This window comes from Osmerus eperlanus, chromosome 12 (assembly GCF_963692335.1).
Source record: "Osmerus eperlanus chromosome 12, fOsmEpe2.1, whole genome shotgun sequence".
In the NCBI taxonomy this organism is placed as follows: domain Eukaryota; kingdom Metazoa; phylum Chordata; class Actinopteri; order Osmeriformes; family Osmeridae; genus Osmerus; species Osmerus eperlanus.
This window is the reverse complement of record NC_085029.1, coordinates 18,114,949-18,135,190: the sequence shown is the minus strand read 5'-3', so window position 1 is coordinate 18,135,190 and position 20,242 is coordinate 18,114,949. Positions and strand designations below refer to the sequence as shown.

The following is a 20,242-nucleotide window of genomic DNA, read 5'->3' as shown; positions in this document are numbered from 1 at the left end:
CTGGCATTTCCCTTAAACCTCCTGGCTTCCTCTGCGTAGTGTTTTTGATACTACCTCCCTCTCTCTCTACCTCTCTCTCTCTCCCTCTCTATCTCTCTCTCTCTCCCTCTCTCTCTCTCCCTCTCTCTCTCCCTCTCTCTCCCTCTCTCTCTCCCTCTCTATCTCTATCTCCCTCTCTCTCCCTCCCTCTCTATCTCTCTCTCTATCACCAACAAGTCTGCAGGACATTATTACTTGTCCTGCAGACTTGTTGGTGATGTATACCTGGCAACAGTATCCAGGAAGTGAGAACACATGACCTGTCCTGTTGGCTGTTGGTGGTGTGAGTAGCCAGGGAGCACTCACCTGAACACAGCGACCAGAGGGGCATACACAGAGTCCCCGTCGTACACGTACAGGTGGTCCCAGCTGCACTCTGTGGCAAAGTGGTTGAACCTCAGTCTGAGGACAGCGTTGGGGCTGCAGAAGGAAACACAAAACAAGTTTCATGGGGAAGGTTTCACCACTGTTGAAACATCCAGAGTTAACATGGTGATGCCAACAAGGCTGGTCTAAACACTAGCATAGCTAGCATGGTGATGCTAACAAAATGAGTCTAATCAATAGCATAGCTAGCATGGTGATGCTAAAGAGGCTGGTCTACTCACTAGCCCTCAATGAGCCAGGTGCACTTGGTCTTGTACTTGTAGTTGATTGGCCCATCAGTGAGGTATCCGGAAGGTTCTGTCAACCTGTAACACACACACAGGTCACCAGTCCACCAATAATAGACAATACCAGAGAAGATATATCATGCAAACTCCTCCCTAAAGAAACAGTTTTGAAATGTAAAAAACAAAACAATTTTGACTAAAGTTTTGAAAGGTAAAATGTTTTGTTTAAAAAAAGTTTTGAACAAATATTTTTGAAAAGTTGAAAAATGTTTTGAAAGGTTGAAAAAAAGCTAATTCTAGATTGTTTGTGTAAACTTTCATGCAATATCCATGGATGGTTAATCCTAACAGGATCAGTGATGAAGTGAACAGTGTCCGGGTGGGAATATCTGTAGAAGAACAGACACAAGTTTATGTTTCTATGGCAACCTAGGCTGTTAGTCACATAGGCTAAAATAGGATCCAACCTACTTGCAAAGTCTGAGTCTCTCCAAGAAGGTTTTCACACTCCCACAGAGGAGAGATCAACATGTCTCACTGAAGGAGAGACTAGCTAGTTTAGATCCAGAACGCCTAACCACAACACACACCAGCTGAGATGTTACTTTACACTGTGTCAGGTAGCTAAGATGTTACTGTACACTGTGTGGTAGCTAAGATGTTACTGGGGCGTCAGGTGGCTGAGCGGTGAGGGAAGCGGGATAGTAATCTGAAGGTTGCCAGTTCGATTCCCGGCCGTGCAAAATGACGTTGTGTCCTTGGGCAAGGCACTTCACCCTACTTGCCTCGGGGAGAATGTCCCTGTACTTACTGTAAGTCGCTCTGGATAAGAGCGTCTGCTAAATGACTAAATGTAAATGTTACTGTACACTGTGTCTGGTAGCTGATATGTTACTTTACACTGTGTCTGGTAGCAGCTATGTTACTTTACACTGTCTGGTAGCTGAGATTTACACTTTACACTGTGTCTTGTAACAGAGATGGTACTTTACACTGTGGGCAAGGTGGGCAAGGGAGAGGGGGAGCTGGGGTCGGAGGGTCAGGGTGAATTATTCACAGCGTCCCCATGAATATTTTATATGTTCCACTGCAGTCCGTCTCTAAGCCCAAACCTACCCCAGCCCACACAGTCCTATAGGAAGTACTCTCCTCATATCACATCATGAACTTCCCAGTGCTGACATGGGCTTCAACGCAGGGGAGGAGGGACAAAACACAGTCACAAATCAACAGAATGTCTCCTCTTAGGGGTGGAGGTCTAGCAGGGTGTGAGTGGTGTTCTGACAGGTTGTTGTGGTGGTGGAGATCTAGCAGGATGTGAGTGGTGTTCTGACAGGTTGTGGTGGTGGAGGTCTAGCAGGGTGTGAGTGGTGTTCTGACAGGTTGTTGTGGTGGTGGAGATCTAGCAGGATGTGAGTGGTGTTCTGACAGGTTGTGGTGGTGGAGGTCTAGCAGGGTGTGAGTGGTGTTCTGACAGGTTGTGATGGTGGAGGTCTAGCAGGGTGTGAGTGGTGTTCTGACAGGTTGTGGTGGTGGAGGTCTAGCAGGGTGTGAGTGGTGGAGCTCCAGCATGTTATGAGACATATTGTCACCCTTGTGGAGGTCTGTGTGTGTGTTTACCAGTTCCCACCAGCACCACCTTAGGCTGCTCTGAATCAGCAGGCACAGGTCAGGCGTAAACGGATGAAACATTAGCTCATACTTTTAGGTGGAAAATGTATCACCATGTTACATAATCCACCTCCAACAGCCTCAGAGACACCAACACCCTTAATGTCAGAGAACCATTTGGCTCATGTTTTGTCTGTGATGATGCAAGTCAAGCTTGTTTGTGTTGCTTCCAGGCCCAGTTCCTGCTGTTAAACAGCATCACATCAGGTCACCTGGGTCAGTTCCTGCTGTTAAACAGCATCACATCAGGTCACCTGGGTCAGTTCCTGCTGTTAAACAGCATCACATCAGGTCACCTGGGGCAGTACGGTAGATGTTTTGACCCCAGAACATTGGATCACAGCCCTGTCACCTCTGAGTCACAGTGAACATGTTAATACTTTACTCTGTGAATCTAGCTGTCCCCTTAGATGGCCTTTCTGTTGCTGTTCTCTCCCCTCATACTACCTGCCTGCCTGCAGCCCTGCCTGCCTGCAGCCCTGCCTGCCTGCAGCCCTGCCTGCCTGCAGCCCTGCCTGCCTGCCTGCAGCCCTGCCTGCCTGCCTGCAGCCCTGCCTGCCTGCCTGCAGCCCTGCCTGCAGCCCTGTCTGCCTGCAGCCCTGTCTGCCTACAGCCCTGTCTGCCTGCAGCCCTGTCTGCCTGCAGCCCTGTCTGCCTGCAGCCCTGTTTGCCTGCAGCCCTGTCTGCCTGCAGCCCTGTCTGCCTGCATTAGGGTTAGTGGTTCCTGGTTGGACCAGCCACTGTGTAGACCTCTCTCTGCTCCCGTCTGTCTGAGTTTAGTCTGCAGTGTGCTGTAACACAAGAGGACAGACGACACGCTGGGCTGTAAACACTCAGACATGTTCAGCTCCACACACACACCTGTTAGCTGACACACACACACACACACCCTTTAGCTGACATACACACACTCCTGGAGAGCAGGTCTGTGTTCACCCACAGACCTCAGAGAGACCCCTGATGGAGCAGGGGAGACACCTGCTTCCACTGAGTCCATCAAGCTGATGAATACAACACTGTACTCTCTGCTTTAATATTAACAGACAGTGTATTTTAAACATTGATGCCCCATCTCAAGTGTTTCATGAATGGTTAACTTAAACCTCAAGAGTGTGACAGTCTGCATGTCCACAGAACAACAATGTGTCTGTCTGAGACCAGCCAGCCTGTCTGTCTGTCTGTCTGTCTGTCAGGTACTATAATCTGCAGGGAGAGACACAAAGACAGACAGACGTGCTCTACCAGAACTGAACACAAGTTATATTTATAGACACCTCAACGGCAGAGTTCTCCATCCTCATTAACCCTCCATCTGACACATCCTGTCTCTACTGTACACCTCTCTCTCTCCTTCTCTCTCCTCTACACTTCTCTCTGTCCTCTCTCTACTGTACACCTCTATCTCTTCTCTCTCTACTGTACACCTCTCTCCTCCTCTCTCTACTGTAGACCTCTCTCTCTCCTCCTCTCTCTACTGTACACCTCTCCTCCTCTCTCTCCTTTACACTTCTCTCTGTCCTCCTCTCTCTACTGTACACCTCTCTCTTCTCTCTCTACAGTACACCTCTCTCCTCCTCTCTGTACACCTCCCTCTCCTCCTCTCTCTACTGTACACCTCTCTCCCCTCCTCTCTACTGTACACCTCTCCTCTCTACTGTACACCTCTCCTCTCTACTGTACACCTCTCTCTCTCTTCTCCTCTCCTCTCTCTACTGTACAGCTCTCTCTCTTCTCCTCTCTCTACTGTACACCTCCCTCTCCTCCTCTCTCTACTATACACCTCTCTCTCTCCTCCTCTCTCTACTGTACATCTTTGTCTGTCCTTCTGCAGTGACTGCAGACACCCCCCCCCCCACCACCACCACCACCACCCACCCAGACCACCCTGCATAACTGCAGACCAGCCCTGCATCTCCTCCATGGCCCACACCACACTGCTACATCAGGCAGACGTCCTGGTGATCTCCAGGGCTGACTGGTCCTTACAGCTCCCAGCACAAGCACCAGGGAGACTGGGGTGCTGAGCTCCAGGATACCGGAGGAGGAATGATCCATGTAATCTGACTCATCCATCTACACACAAGCCATTCTAAACATGTATTTTAGAAAACACAAGTTAAGTAAGGTTAAGGGTGACATAAACTAAAACGTGTTTTTGGAACAAGTACTGGAACAAGTACTGGAACACAGATCAATCCTGGGATAGTCCGACTTTAGTCAAGAGATTTAGACCGTTTATAGCTACATGTCATGTATGTACCTACAGACGTATCACGGTTGTTTCTGCTCTAAACATCGCTGCAACAAGGAACTGCTACAAAACAGACAACTTACTTGAACCTTCCTTGGCAGTGCTGGCATTGGTCCCCGACCCATCCTCGGTCGCAGACACATGTCCCATTGACACACTTCCCAGACAGGCAGTTTTTATCACAAGACTTCGCCGGGGAGGCATGTGTGAAGAGCACAAAGTAGAACAAAACATACAGCAGCAAGTATCTGTTGATACCCCGCAGTCCGCTGTCTAGGCCCTGCCTGCTCCCCTGCAGTCCGCTGTCTCGGTCCTGCCTGGCTCTGACAGGGAACGAAGCAGTCCAACAGGTTTTCTCAGCATCCATTTTACCTTTAGAAAAAGTCAAAAGACCAAGGCCTCTATTTGGTAAAGTCTTGGTTTCGTGGTACCCCAGGTTGTTTAACCAGTGGACTGATTCAGGGTAGTGGTGGTGAATGTTTTTTGAATGCTTTGCATAATCAATTGGATATAAACTACTGCATCTAGAGCACACAGAAAAGCTATTCGACAGTAAAAATGTTAAATCATTTGAAAAAATATATAGACGTAAAAGCTGACAGCTCACGAATTGAACAGTAATCTTAAAATAAATTCCCTTCACTCTGCCTCCTGCAGTTACGGGTGGAAAAATCAGTTCAGCGAGTAATACTGCAAAAATGTTGAAGGCGACGCATTGTCCCAAATTTCCACTTATACGTCAAGAAAGAAACATTGTGGCAACATTTACTACATCTTATTGAAGATGATTCTCAACCAAACCTACATTTCAGCAGCCATTTTAACGCGTAAACAATTCCACCGACAATTAGCTTATGGTTTGGTCATAAAGGATTCGATTGTGGTGCGGTAGTCCCACAGATATGTACGCCACAAATGATAAATATTATCTTCTCAACATTTAAAGTGAACAAAAGGACCAAAAGTCCTTTTCAATTGTGGCCCCGGAATCTTATCAGGATTGCAGCAGTAGTCAATAACAGCGATGTTGTTGCTGGTGGTCTTGGCGAGGGGGGATTTAGCAAGTCTTCATAATTGCAAGGTTTAGTCATTGTTGTCCAATCTATTTTACAGGCACTCGTTAAGGTGATGTTTAGGCTTTTGGTGTTGTGGCGCTTCCATTTAATCCATTCGGAAAAACAACTATGCGGCGCACTTTAGCTAGCTAGCGGGTCTTGTGTGTCCACACTAGCAGAGTAGCTAGCCAGTGCTGGGCTTGTTAGCAGGCTAGCGGCTAGCAGCTCCTCAGGTTGAAGAAAAGTCTACAGACAGCTGTGCGCATGTGCGCAGAAACTTGTACCAGTTTAAAGACACAGTTAAGAAAAGAGACGACGTCTTCAATGCGGCATTTAAAACCCCATTCTTATCAGTTCATAGTCTGAGCTGGAGGCTGGAGCAAGGATAAATACTCTTTCTCACAATCCTGTAAGAGTAGAAAATGTTGAATTAAAATAACTTGAGTTGTATAATAGGGTGTTTAAACCTGACAGAACAGATAGTCTGGCATTGTAACAAATACTATTTCAGAACCTATTCCATTGTCTATCTCAGTATATAAGAGGTCACCATATACTCGCAGCTGCCATACTCTAGTTATGTGTGCCACTATGAGAAACTACAAACGCTAACCTTTACATTCCAAAGGGAGACACATTTCTTTCTACTGCGACCTGAGAGCTTTTATCCTAAGCAAAATAAAAACATCTCAGCTACCAGGCACAGTAAAGTACCCCCCCCCCCCCACACACACACACACACACACTTTATTAATCAAATTATATTTAACGGCTGCATCCCCAGTTATTAAAAAGGCTGTCCCACCCACATCTGAAAACAAACCTCCGCCCCTGCCATGAGGTAGGCTACAGGGCTTTCAGACCTCAGTAAAACAACACACGCATAATTCATTATTTAAATGTTGCCCCATCCAAAAAAAACAATCCCAGACCTATTATTTACATCTGTAGTTGGACCTCACAAAAACTCTGGTTACTGGCCTTAATGTGACTTTCAGTCAGGCACAGTTCAAGTTAGCAAAGGCTTCAATTTGTCCTGGGCTGGCAGGGTGCGTGGAGACCAGATAGTGACTGACTGAGTCATCATGTTTGTGGGTTCCAGTAGGGGTTGATGGTAGGGCTGAGCCATATGTCTGTGCGTGGCGCACTGCAGTAGCTGCTGCTAATTAAAGAAGGGGCCCCGACGGAGCAGCCGAACACATTGTGCTGCGATCATGACAACATGTGGTTCCCCTGAGGAGATGGCGCGAGGGAGGCTGCGATGGTAGTGGTTGATGGTGGCTTGTTGTAGAGGCGTCGTTCTCATCTAAGGATAGATCCTGTAGCCTACTTTGCACATTGCCTATTCTCTTACTTGCATTTGGTATGAATTTCCATGTTCCGGTAGTTGCTCTGTGGTTTTATTGTGTTGTTGATGTTGTCCTTTGCTTTCTGTTCTCATGTGAACCCTGGCTGCAAAACATTTTCCCCTTCTTGGACAATAGAGATAACCTTGAACTTCTAACATTCTGGTGTTGAGTTAGAGTTGTGGTGAGCTGTGTTAGTATTTAACTGTGAGTCCGGTTGTTTTAGCTGGAGACCATGACCTTCTCTAACCTGGAATCTGGACTGAGGCGCAGCAGCCTGGAACAGCGCCCCCTAGTGGGGAACCTGTTTCTCCTATCCCTTCCAGTGTCCCTTTGATGCATGTTAATGTAGCTATGCTATTATGCTCCAATATAATCTGATAATAGTTCCTGTAATATTTGAATAGCATATTCCATTCAATACCAATCATTAGCATCATAAGTGTCAGTTATAGTTGTGAAGAGTCTGTCTTAGTTATGTTTGGGATAAGGGTAGCATGCACAGCTAGCAGCCAGTCCTCACTACATATTCAGTACCTGGGGTTCCTACCTTGGTAAACAAAAACAATTATTACACACAAAAACTGCACTTATCCAAACACTGAAATGTCCTAGAGCTATGCGGTTTACAGGCTGTTATCAACAAGGTGTTGAGGTGAATCCAGTTGAAACCGCCAGGACTAGGGCTATGGGATTATTCCAGTAAAACTCACATCCTCCAGGACTAGGGCTATGGGATTAGTCCAGTAAAACTCACATGGACAAACAGATCTGTCAAGTTCCCCCTCTAAACCACAAATAGCTTCCTCTTGTGCCAGATCATTTAAAAAAGTAATCCAGAGCCATAAAGTGGATTTAATGTAATAAAATGAGGATTTGTATGTCTGGACCAGAGTAAGCAACACACGGACACAAACACTTCATCTGGTGTTTTATATGAAAAGAAATTGAATCAAAAGAACAATCAATCATGTCTCACCAAAATGGTGTCATTACCGCAGCAACTTAAAAATAATACAGACGTAATTCTATCCTCTCCTTTCCCAGGAGTCTGAGTGTTGACTTTAAACTGAAGTGTACAATGCACACATCCTACCTGATTTAGGAATGAAACCTTGTATTAAACATCTTACAATCACAGATGTTAACACCGTTTAAACATTGCATATCATCAAATAAAACAACAATATCACGTTCAGGCACGAAGCTTGGAGTCCAGTAGGAACAGCAGCTGGTTAGTGAGCCGTGTCGCAGGCTCGCTCTCGACCTGCCCCTCCTCCTCCATGTTGCTGGGGAACAGACATGGTGTCTACAGATGAGGACACCACCCTGGAGAAAAGAACATGCTGTAACTAAGACACAGGAGAAGCCTTCGCAGGCTGAGCTGAGGGGTGGAGTTACACCACCATCCTGGGACCAAGTGATGACATGTTTTCACCTGGCCCTGTCTCCAAATCCTGCCACTTCTCTCCTCCCTCACCCTCCTCACCAACTCTGCTCCCACTCTGTAACCCGGCTCTGACCGGAAGTTACAAAGCACATCAAGGAATGCAGCAGAACTACAGATCCCCTCTCTGATCTGGGCCCGCCTCCACCCCCAGGCCCGCCTCCACCCCCAGGCCCGCCTCCACCCCCAGGCCCGCCTCCACCCCCAGGCCCGCCTCCACCCCCAGGCCCGCCTCCACCCCCAGGCCCGCCTCCACCCCCAGGCCCGCCTCCACCCCCAGGCCGGGAACGGGAGCGGCCGGGTTCACAGTCTCTCCGTTGACCCCTGACCCCGGGCAGGGCTGCAGTGATTGGAGGAGGTGGTGCAGGGTCCATTGCTCCTCTCTCAGACAGAGGTCCAGGGTGAACTGGCCCTGCTTGGTCCGGACCAGCTCCTTCACATGGGCGCAAGACGCCAGCGCTGGGGGCGGAGACACACAAATATGATACAATATATTATAAAATCCAAATATGATAACATACTGTACAAATGTAGATTATGACTTCTGCACCTTTTCCAAGATCGTCCACCAAGCTTCTCACGTAGAATCCACCCCCAGACTCTATATCTGGACAACAGAACGTGTGTTTGGTTAGCTGAGAGCGTGTGGGAGCCCGGTCACAACACAGCTGTGGTGGAGAGACAGACCCAGGGTGAAGCCAGGAGGCTGAAAGTCCAGCAGGGAGATGTTGTGGACGGTGACGGGCCGGGCGGGCTTGGCCTCCACCTCGTGGCCCTGCTTCAGCAGGACAGACAGACGCTTGCCATCCTTCTTCAGCGCAGAGTAGCTGGAAGAAACCCAGATGTCAGAGGTCAGGGATCCGCCCATGTCTTCTGCCTGACCAGAGCTGTCTCAGAGAGACTACAGTTTACTGTCACAAGGATCCCAAGAAAAAGAGGCAGGAGATCATTCTATTTACTAACGTTACACCTTCCCAGAGGACCACTGGCTCACTATTGGAGGCAAACTGACTCCTAGAGGCACACTGACTCACTATGAGAGGCAAACTGACTCACTCCCAGAGGCACACTGACTCACTCCCAGAGGCACACTGACTCACTCCCAGAGGCACACTGACTCACTCCCAGAGGCACACTGACTCACAGAGGTGGGACCTGCATGATGTCACCAGTGAAGATCTTCAGCTTCTCCTGCAGCAGCTCCTGGGTGATGTGATCTGAGGAGACACACAGAGACACACAGAGGTAGACTCACAAACGCTCTGCGACTGAGCTGTCCCCACACCTCTCCCCGTTCTCCATCAAGCACCGTGGCTCTGAACACTGCTTACAATCAGACAGATCCCAGCAGGCCTGGACTATCACCACCCCACCCCTCTGTGCTGGCCTTGGACCCTGCTCCACCCCTCTGTGCTGCCCCGGGACCCTGCTCCACCTCTCTGTGCTGCCCTGGAACCCTGCTCAACCCCTCTGTGCTGCCCTGGAACCCTGCTCCACCCCTCTGTGCTGGCCTTGGACCCTGCTCCACCCCTCTGTGCTGCCCCGGGACCCTGCTCCACCTCTCTGTGCTGCCCTGGGACCCTGCTCCACCCCTCTGTGCTGCCCCGGGACCCTGCTCCACCCCTCTGTGCTGCCCTGGGACCCTGCTCCACCCCTCTGTGCTGCCCTGGGACCCTGCTCCACCCCTCTGTGCTGGCCTTGGACCCTGCTCCACCCCTCTGTGCTGCCCTGGGACCCTGCTCCACCCCTGTGTGCTGCACTGGTACCCTGCTCCACCCCTCTGTGCTGCCCCGGGACCCTGCTCCACCCCTCTGTGCTGCCCTGGGACCCTGCTCCACCCCTCTGTGCTGCCCCTGAGTTCCTCACCATATTTCTCCTGGTGAACCACACTGCCGGTGGCATCCAGGGTGTCTGTGGCTTTCCCCAACTCACCGACCGCTCTGTATTTCTGAAGACAGAAGCTGAATTTTACCCAGTATTACAGCATTATGCACAGACCCATCGCTAGCCTGTATATACACATGCATTCATCTGAGTGTTTTGTAATGATACTGATAAGGACCACTCACTTTAGAGCCAGCCAACATTGTACTGAGCATCTTCGTACCGTTCCCTATCCCAACAACTGAAACAGACAATGTTTTTTAACCAACCAGAAGATGGCGCTAACAAGTTTAAATACATCTAAAAGTTCACACTTTTGGTTTGGAAAATCATGTTATGGAACCGGAGACGAAATGGGTATTCATGTGATTGAGTAAATGGAAGAATTTGTCAAAGACTCCCTACAGATGAGCTAGGTTGAATATCAAGTTTGAGGAAAAAAACGTCACAACACATTATGTGATAATGTTCATCGGACCAGCGTCAGCTCGTAACCTACAGTAACCGACCCTAAATTAGCTAAAGGGTAACGGTAACCTTGCCATTCACCATGCAGTAATGCAGAATCAGAGCCAAATCTGGTCCCATCGTGTCTCATCCTTCATATTGATCCTAGTTTCTACGAAAGGAACTCACCGAGAACACCCGAGGCAGCGCTGTCCAGAGTACCTCCATGCCCTATTTTCAGAGCTTGTTTCTTCCTCTTGCGAGGATTAGGGTTTTTAACACCTGCCTCTGATGCAAATGCATGAAATATGTGTTATTTTTTCTTTCTTTTATCATGTAGTAAGAAACCATACAAACTTGTTATGGTTTGTAACAAGGCTTAAAATAAAGCAAATTCAAATGACCACCACAACCCTAACTCAACATATAGCATCCACAAACACTGTGTTTGTGATGGTAGGCTATCATCAATCAAAGACCAAATCAGTGCTAGCTACAGTGCTGTAACAACTAGGGGTGTAACGATACACTCAGCTCACGATTCGATACGTATTACGATACTGGGTGTACGATACGTATCACGATATTTTGAACAGCATTTTTTATTAAACAAATTCAATTAACAGATTTATTTCCAAAATATTTAACATTTTCAATAACTTTCTTTGTTTTACATGCAATTTAGTTAACTCAGTTCAAGCGATTTCTGTGAATGCAATGAACGCACACATGACGCAGGTGCTGAGTAGGTCGCGTGCTGGTAGCTCAACCAATAGCATCAAACGGACGTCATATTGTAAAAATATTGCCATAACTCTACGATACATATTGTACAATTTTTGTATTGCGATATATTGTTCCACCCCTAGTAGCCCTGCTGGAATAAACCTTGATTTTCGGTAGTTGCCGCCCAAACCAACACTGAAGGTGGCTCGCGCAGGGCAATACACATTCAACATTACCACACAAGTGTTCCAATGACTGATTCCAGTAGGCTAACACAGCGATAGCAGTGTTACTAACAGTAATAGCAAAGAGTATAGAAGAATCGACTCGTCTATTCTGTTTGGTAATAAGCCTATGATGCAACTATCTAGACGAGTGTGAAAGCGTTCAATTCGGCTACGGCGCACAGAATGACACCGCATTTCATCAGGCTGCTTTCCCCCGAAGCAACGAAAGATAACTTGGGTAATTAAAAAACTTTGAAATCTATAATACAGTTGAAAAATATTTCTTTTTCGAAGTTCTAGTTAAGTCATAATAATAATATGATAAAAGATACTGAATGAAACAAGCTACCTAGTAGCTTGATTTGGAATTTTCCCCAGCATCGCATAGTCTTTGCTAACATAGCATGCAGTTGCACACTGCACTGCAGCTAGCAAGCCAGCTAGAGCTAGCTACTACAGTAACAAGAGATAATACAACGCTAATCAAACGTAATGGATGGCTACCTTTGAGGAGTGCTTCTTTTAATGAGTTCAACACATCTGCGGACGTGGGTCCTTCCTTTTTATAAATGGCAAAAAGTCCATTCAAAGACTGTAAAGTTGATAAAGAAGCATGTTTTGGTACAGATCCGTTTGTCACAATTCCAGCCATGCTTCCTTAAGTCTGGCGCAAGTGGATGACGTCAGTATTTGTTAGCTCGAAAATACCGTAGATTTGTAGTTCGTTTTTCTTTTGTAGGCCACTGATCGTTGACGACTGGATGCCAAACTACACAGGTGACGACCGATATTGCTTTGTATGAATGAAGTAAATACTCCAGCCATTGTCCTCCAAGATCTCTTTATTTGAAAAAGTCCTTGTAATTGGAGTAAGAATAAGATTTACGGCGTATTGCAAAACAAATAGAGCCAACAAGAAACAGCCTATATATTTCGATCTTTTTAAAATCATTCTTCCTATAGGAAGAATGATTTGATTGAGGTTTCATTTTTAAGGTCATCAACATAATCACACTATTCTAGAAAAGAATGCCCCACTGTGTATCCTTACGTCACGTAGCCTACACCTTACATTTGATTCATTTAGGAGTTTTTTTCCTAAAGCATTATTACATTTACATTTAGTCATTTAGCAGACGCTCTTATCCAGAGCGACTTACAGTAAGTACAGGGACATTCCCCCGAGGCAAGTAGGGTGAAGTGCCTTGCCCAAGGACACAACGTCATTTGGCACAGCCAGGAATCGAACTGGCAACCTTATGATTACTGGCCCGATTCCCTCACCGCTCAGCCACCTGACTTCCATTTACAAAATGTACATACAGAAAGTACAGCAGGAAATCAATGATTAGAAGTCCGTATTTCTAATAGTATTTCGGAGGGTAGAGTCAAGACATGGAATGTATTCACCAGCCACAGTGCAAAGGAATCTCAGCTACCAGGCACAGTTTAACACTAACCCAGCAACAGTGCAACAACAGCATGTCAGCAGCAATATATCATAGTACAGTGCACCAAGAACAGCAGCATATCTTCAGTGCAACATTATAGATCATTTTGTAGGTGCAGTGTGTGTACGGGTGCTACAACACATTATCTCAATTACAAAGTGCAGAAAAGAAAAGTTTCACAGGTATCACAAGTAAAGTTCTGCTAAGTGAATCTTTGGGTCCCTGAGGCTGAGCAAAGAGTCCAGGTGGAGCTGGAAGAGGTGGGCCTCCAGGTGGAGCTGGAAGAGGTGGGCCTCCAGGTGTAGCTGGAAGAGGTGGGCCTCCAGGTGGAGCTGGAAGAGGTGGGCCTCCAGGTGGAGCTGGAAGAGGTGGGCCTCCAGGTGGAGCTGGAAGAGGTGGGCCTCCAGGTGGAGCTGGAAGAGGTGGGCCTCCAGGTGGAGCTGGAAGAGGTGGGCCTCCAGGTGGAGCTGGAAGAGGTGGGCCTATCGGGCTTCTTAAGCCCCCTTCATCACTCTGGTCCAGACTACAAAATCACACAGTTGCAACACTTCTTTGGCCGTAAACTCTCATGTGGCATCCTGATGACAACATCATCATCTGGCCTCCACCCTCCTCTGCTCTGGGCGGGGCGGGGCAGCTGGGCGGGGCGGGGCAGCTGGGCGGGGCGGGGCAGCTGAGCGGGGCGGGGCAGCTGGGCGGGGCGGGGCAGCTGGGCGGGGCGAACTGTCTGGGAGAGGTAGCCCACCTGCCACAGCACCCCGTCCTCCAGATCCAGGTTACGGAGGATCAACACTAAACCTTTACTGATGCAGAAGGTGTTCTGACGATCGAACTTGGACCTGTCGATGTGCTGGGTTACGTAGACCTTGTCCACTATCAACCGTGAAGGTGGCTTAAGAAGGAGGCTTATGATGATGCGATCCATGTTGCTGAGGTTACTGTCACGTCTGAAGTTTAACCTCACATACTCAGGCAGGTCTCCGGCTCCTGGGGCAAACAGGTTGCCCACTTCATAGTAAGGAGTGTTCTGTTGTGGGAGCAGTTGACCATCATCCTCGCCATGGTTACCAAACCAGTGGAAGCCATACTTTTTCCCTTTGGGGTGTTCTAAGGCCACTAGGTCTCCGTTGTTGTCAAAGGAGACGTAGTCGTTGCAGAACCAGTAGAGTAGATGCAGGCCATGTCTGGGACAAGGCACGCCATAGCCAGACGACTCCAGCTGCCCAATCTCATTCAGGGTTCTGATCTTTGACATTGTTTACCTCTGAAAGAAGAGAGATAAATAAAATATCCCTTTGCCCAGCCTACAATCAGGTTCAATAAACACACTATAAAGGTCATTTGTACTTCATAACAGCCATATAACTGACACAGCAGAACCTTTTCATGTTCCTGTTAAATTTGCCTGAAAACGCCTAAACAGCATACCCAAAGTAAATTGGAAGCTGTTCTTGAACCATTTGGAGTACATGCATGTAAATGATCTCTTTTGAAAGCTGACACTCTGAAGTTATGTCCCCTGTTGTCAGGACCCCTGTCAGTCCTTCTAGTGTTGAGTAATAGAAGCTTGAACACAAGGAAAGTGAAAATTTCTATTTCCGCCTAGATTTTGTTTTGAAAACAGAGGCCTGAATAGGCCTAGAGGTGGTAGGTATTATCTGGAAGACTAAATTGGACCACAGGTTGAAGCCTTATCCAATTCAAATCAAAAGTCAAACATAATACCACAATATATTCATATTTGACACATGTTTTTATAAGAGTACATCCAGGAATTTTCTAAAAGGGTCTTTTGGAGACTCCAAAATGACCCTTTGTAACCAAGGTCAAGGTCAAATAAAAAGGTATTATTTTTCATAATTGTTATCTCTGGCCCATCTCTGGTACTTAGAAATATCATATATAATAGCTAAATCCCTAATTAGTAATACTGAAACACAAAAACTGAAGCATGAACACATTGGAGTGCTTTATCTGATTCCAAGGATTGGCGCACAAAGAACACTGATTCTGTCAACCATATTGCGCAATCGACTGTTATTTTGAAGGCTCCACAGAGGCATACAAATGAGGTATTGGCATTTTCAGCTAGCTGTCAGCTACAAGGCTAACGAGCTAATTTCAGAGCCAGTCGAAGCCAGTTCGAGAAATTTGTTTAGAACGAGTGTGGGGGGGGGGGGGCGGGGGGGGGCAGGACGCACAGACCTAGTTGGCTTTAGAGGGCTGTCAACGGGGCATGGAAGCTCCTATTGGGTCGAACAAGGTGTCAATCAAAAGGGGAGGGTTCAACGGACATTTTGAGACCTTCATTTTGTAAATACTCCGTTGATAAACCGGAGAAAATAACACTTTTATGTGAACAAGTTGTTTCTTCCGTCGGCTAACTTGCATAATGAAACAAAGGATAATGGCTATTCATGAACGTAAAACATTGTATTTGGACGAATTACTTTACATGGTTAGATACTTTGAACCCTTGGGACTTACGCAGATCAAGTTTTGATGGCATGATTTGCACACCTGGACAATGGCGGAGCCAGGGGGTGGCCGGGGGTGGCCACGGCCACCCCCCGTAGAATCTCGGCCACCCCATTGGCCACCCCAAGCACCACATCAGAGCGGTTAAAAGTTTTGACGGCTGTGGAAAAATGCGGAACCTTTCTCGCACCGCTAGTACACTGTCGGACCCTTTAGCCACGCGCAGCGCGCACACATCCTGTATTTGAATTAAACGGCTCAAGCATGGCCTGAGAATGCCTGTTACCACCTGACGCTTCGACCGGCACCTGCGGCTAAGTGAAGAAACGCAAAACAGAAAGGTATGATATCATAATGGATGTTGTTTTTGTCTTCTAATAACTGTGACTATCCCACCCATGACTATCTATTTTGCGAAGTTTAGAAGCAAGCTAGATCGGAGGAGAACATAGTAAACTGTTAAAATTGCTATATGCTATGCTGTATTTGATAACTACGTTGCCAGAACGTGTTATGATTGTGTCAGGTATATACAGTATGCATTTTGGATAGGTGTCATTAAAGAGGGAAAAATAATGAAGAGGAAGAAGGCAGACATAGCGTCCTTCTTCAGGGCAAGTGGAAAGAAGACAGCTAAGGCAAAGAATGAGGATGAGATGGAGAAAAAACAGGCAGAGAGTGAGGATGAGGAGCCCCCAGAGAGCAGCAACTTAAATGGACCTCCAGGTATACAGTATAGAGACTCACATATAGTACAGCTTGATATGATGTTATCTTATTTACAATTGGCTTAAAGTGTGTCTATTCATATACAGGTCAGGTTGAAAGTGCAAGTATGAATACAGAATAAGTGTATTCTTTTTTTTCACCTGAATTCCGAATAATGTTGAGATGTTTCCTATATGTGTCTAAAATAGCTCTGCATCGCCTGGTGAGACACATGCTTGCCACCCAAAAATTATCACTGGCCCCATCCTGGCCACCCCAATGGAAATTCCCTGGCTCCGCCACTGCACCTGGACCTATTTGAACAACTTAGGGTGAGTACAACTTTTTTCTTTGGCATTGTTGAAGGAATGTTCACCGGAAAAAGACGTTGACTTTGCTTGCTATTGCGACTTGATCTTGAATTGGTTTATTTCAATGGAAGCACAAGAATCGTAGCTTTCCAACGATGTATAACATGTGTAGCGTCTAAAAAATATATTTGTTAGAATTTAGTGCGTCGTAACTGAGGAAGGGGGAGGCAGCATTTTTGTCTCGCGGGCGAAACACTAGCGTAAACAGGTTGCAGGGCTTGTTAGTTATGATTTGAATTGAGTCATACTGTTTAACATAAATTTGGAATCAGAAACTCAATGAACATCAATGTGCTGAGAAGAGCGAGATCAACGTGAATACATGACCTGTGTGTAACTTTATGTCAACAACAGCCTCTGACCTGCTCTATCACAAACACATTTTAATTAAAAAAATTCTACACAAACACAGTCATCAGTCATCGTTACATCTCTTTCTTTACGCACCTAACACTATGTCTCTCAGTTTGTAATCATGATCCCCATATTTAATGTGAATAGTGTCTTCCGTGTATGATCTCCACATCTTCTCCTGTCTTCCTCATACCCAGTGTCTCTTAGAATTACAGGTTTTCTGTACTCGGTACTAATGGAAAATACACTTGAAACTTCAGTTCTTTTTGGATGTAAGATGCAATCCACAGTAAATACAAGCACTAAGTGAAAATTGTCAACATACATACCCGTTCAAGAGCTAGTTCTCCTGTCTGTTAACCAAATGACTGATATAAAATATCCTTTCCTTGTCAGCAAAGGGGGCGGGGTCGTAACCCTGTTCAGCGGAGAAACGGACCAGGAAAGGAAAACGAAACTTACTTGGTGTGTGTGTGTGCTAGTAGGGGAATGGGTGAGTATCTGAATACAGCCTGTTAAAACACATAGGACAGACAAAGCCAGCTGTCTGAGTTACAGAAACCATGAACATACAATTATAGCTGTCAAATCTGTTTATGAAGGTCTGATTACACACATTTAAGAACATCGACAACAATATAACTGTTTACCCGTCTGAACGTGCAGGCTGTTCACTGGGTAGGGTCTGAAAAGTTCTCATAATTTAGACCAGTCTCCTATCCTGAACATGACATGTTTTTGCACATGAAATAATGATTTTGGTTTCCCCAAGTCGTTCTCATCAGCACCATTGTAGCGACTACATTGGGACAAACTAAAAGTCGCTGAGAGGCTGTTGGGTGTGCTATCAAAAAGGAAAGATTCGCAGAGATCCAAAAATGCGTTTACTTAACTTTTCCTGGCCCAACAACTATCATAATTTAGGAAAGTGTTCTTCTTTGTGAGTCCTCCAACTGATGAAAGAGTCCATGCCCGATTTGTTGTGTGGATCTCGTTGGTGGTTCATCGGAGAGCAAAAGTCATGGACGGAAATTAGGAAAAATGAGCTAAAAGACAAATAAAATATGTAGATAGAGACAGCAACAACAGGAGAGAAAGTACTACATGTTTAATTTACATTTATTCATTTACATTTGATACAAAATCAATTCACTAAACACAAAGGAGCAATTGTGTTTGGAATGAAAACCCTGGGATGTAAATATCAGTCCATCATCTTCCAGGTGAAACTGTCTCCACAGCCAGCTGCTGTACTCTGGTCCAGTCTACAGTATGACACAGTTGCAGATCCTCTCTGGCCTGTCATTTCTCAGTTCTCTCTCACCGCCACCTGGGCTCCTCCCGCCTCTGCTCTGAGGGACGCATGTCTGAGCAACAGCAGGCTCTCTGGGCGTCTCTGTGTATGGAAGCAGGTAGGAGGGACGGTTCATTTGCAGGTTGCGCGATGATTTTGTTTTAGAGCGGTAGCCCACCTGCCACAGCAGGCCATCCTCCAGATCCAGGTTCCTGATGATCCTCACTAAACCTTTACTGATGCAGAAGGTGTTCTGACGATCAAACCCGACCTCACCATGATGCTGGGTTACATAGACCTTATGTACTTCCCTGTCTGGGTAAATGCTTATGATGATGCGATCCATGTTGCTGTGGTGATCCTCTTCAGTGAAGTTTGACCACACATCATCAGGCAGGTCATCAGCCCCTTGGAAAAACAAGTTGCCCACCTCATAATAAGGAATGTCGATGCCTGGGAGCAGTTGATAACCGTCATCCTCGAGTCGGTTACCAAACCAGTGGAAGCCAAAATGTTCAGTTTTGGGGTGTTCTAAGGCCACTAGGTCTCCGTTGTTGTCAAAGGAGACGTAGTCGTTGCAGAACCAGTATAGTAGATGCAGGCCATGTCTGGGCCAAGGCACGCCATAGCCAGACGACTCCAGCTGCCCAATCTCATTCAGGGTTCTGATCTTTGACATTGTTTACCTCTGAAAGAAGAGAGATAAATAAAATACCCTTTTGATCTCATTGTTTCCAGATCATCTTTTGTCCCTTCCACCAACCCCCGTTCCTCCCAGTTGCCTGGGTTGCCCAGCCTACAATCAGGTTCAATAAACACACTATAAAGGTCATTTGTACTTCATAACAGCCATATAACTGACACAGCAGAATTAAGCAGGGCTTGTTAGTTATGATTTGAGTTGAGTCATAATGTATACATTTGGAATCAGAAAATCAATTAACATCACTGTGCTGAGAAAAGCGAGATCAAAGTGAATACATGAGTACAAAAAGTTACACGTCAACAACAGCCTCTGACCTGCTCTATCACAAACACACAACATCATTTTAATCTCATTTTTCTACACAAACACACACCGTCTTACATCTCTTTCTTTATGCACCTATCTCGTTTTTTATGATCATTGACCTATGCACTTTTATAAAGCTCTCTCTCTCTTAGAAGTCGCTTTGGATAAATGTAACACTGTCTCAGTTTGAAATCATGATCCCCATATGGAATATCCTATCTAATGCTTTGGAAGGTAAGATCATATTTTCTGTGTTTACATCTCTTTCATGACCCAATTAACATTATTCTTATTGACATATTTTATGTCTTCTCTGTCTTCCTCATACCCAGAATTACAGGTTTTCTGTACTTACATTTACATTTAGTCATTTAGCAGACGCTCTTATCCAGAGCAGCTTACAGTAAGTACAGGGACATTCCCCCGAGGCAAGTAGGGTGAAGTGCCTTGCCCAAAGACACATTATTTTTCACGGCTGACCCCCGTACTTGGTTTTAATGGCACATAGACTTGAAACTTAAGATCGTTTTGGATGTAAGATGCAATCCACAGTAAATACAAGCACTAAGTGAAAATTCTCAACATACCCGTTCAAGAACGTCTTCTGTCTGTTAACCAAACCTGTTTGATATAAAATATCCTTTCCTTGTCAGCAAAGGGGGCGGGGCCGTAACCCTGTTCAGCGTAGAAACGGACCAGGAAAGGAAAACAAAACTTACTTGGTGTGTGTGTGTGCTAGTAGGGGAATGGGTGAGTATCTGAATACAGCCTGTTAAAACACATAGGACAAACAAAGCCAGCTGTCTGAGTTACAGAAACCATGAACATACAATTATAGCTGTCAAATCTGTTTATGAAGGTCTGATT

General features: G+C 46.1%; 4 protein-coding genes across 7 annotated transcripts in view; all 4 read right to left on the bottom strand.

The window, feature by feature from the left end:
• atrnl1b (attractin-like 1b) overlaps positions 1–5,865 on the bottom strand; it is a 58,168-nt gene extending 52,303 nt beyond the window's left edge. The window contains exons 1-3 of one of the 2 annotated variants that reach the window (XM_062474466.1): positions 4,659–5,865; positions 648–731; positions 346–459 (exon numbers count right to left, since the gene is read on the bottom strand). In XM_062474466.1, coding sequence (XP_062330450.1) covers positions 346–459; positions 648–731; positions 4,659–4,942 — 482 coding nt within the window. In that variant the 5' untranslated portion in view covers positions 4,943–5,865. The remainder of the gene's footprint in view (positions 1–345; positions 460–647; positions 732–4,658) is intronic. The other variant, XM_062474465.1, reaches the window with a different exon arrangement.
• Positions 5,866–7,894: 2,029 nt separating this feature from the next.
• Positions 7,895–12,401, bottom strand: trub1 (TruB pseudouridine (psi) synthase family member 1). The gene is made up of 9 exons (XM_062475014.1): positions 12,212–12,401; positions 10,944–11,042; positions 10,493–10,548; positions 10,290–10,371; positions 9,568–9,640; positions 9,111–9,250; positions 8,974–9,030; positions 8,704–8,882; positions 7,895–8,595 (listed from the first exon to the last, which is right to left on the bottom strand). Exons 1-9 carry the CDS (start codon positions 12,357–12,359, stop codon positions 8,536–8,538), a joined length of 894 nt encoding a protein of 297 aa, XP_062330998.1. The 5' UTR covers positions 12,360–12,401; the 3' UTR covers positions 7,895–8,535.
• A 1,177-nt stretch (positions 12,402–13,578) lies between these two features.
• On the bottom strand, positions 13,579–17,554 carry LOC134031397 (uncharacterized). Of its 2 annotated transcripts, none has more exons than XM_062475015.1 (2): positions 17,399–17,554; positions 13,579–14,422 (listed from the first exon to the last, which is right to left on the bottom strand). In XM_062475015.1, the coding sequence occupies exon 2, from the start codon at positions 14,411–14,413 to the stop codon at positions 13,682–13,684; it is 732 nt and encodes a 243-aa protein (XP_062330999.1). In that variant the 5' UTR covers positions 14,414–14,422; positions 17,399–17,554; the 3' UTR covers positions 13,579–13,681. The 2 variants fall into 2 exon arrangements, with proteins under 2 accessions (XP_062330999.1, XP_062331000.1); XM_062475016.1 differs by lacking the exon at positions 17,399–17,554 and adding an exon at positions 17,159–17,388 and having other exon boundaries at positions 13,579–14,420.
• A 618-nt stretch (positions 17,555–18,172) lies between these two features.
• On the bottom strand, positions 18,173–20,034 carry LOC134031398 (uncharacterized). 2 transcript variants are annotated; one of them, XM_062475018.1, is made up of 2 exons: positions 19,963–20,034; positions 18,173–19,051 (listed from the first exon to the last, which is right to left on the bottom strand). In XM_062475018.1, exon 2 carries the CDS (start codon positions 19,040–19,042, stop codon positions 18,335–18,337), a length of 708 nt encoding a protein of 235 aa, XP_062331002.1. In that variant the 5' UTR covers positions 19,043–19,051; positions 19,963–20,034; the 3' UTR covers positions 18,173–18,334. The 2 variants fall into 2 exon arrangements, with proteins under 2 accessions (XP_062331002.1, XP_062331001.1); XM_062475017.1 differs by lacking the exon at positions 19,963–20,034 and adding an exon at positions 19,731–19,887.
• Between the last annotated feature and the right edge of the window lie 208 nt (positions 20,035–20,242).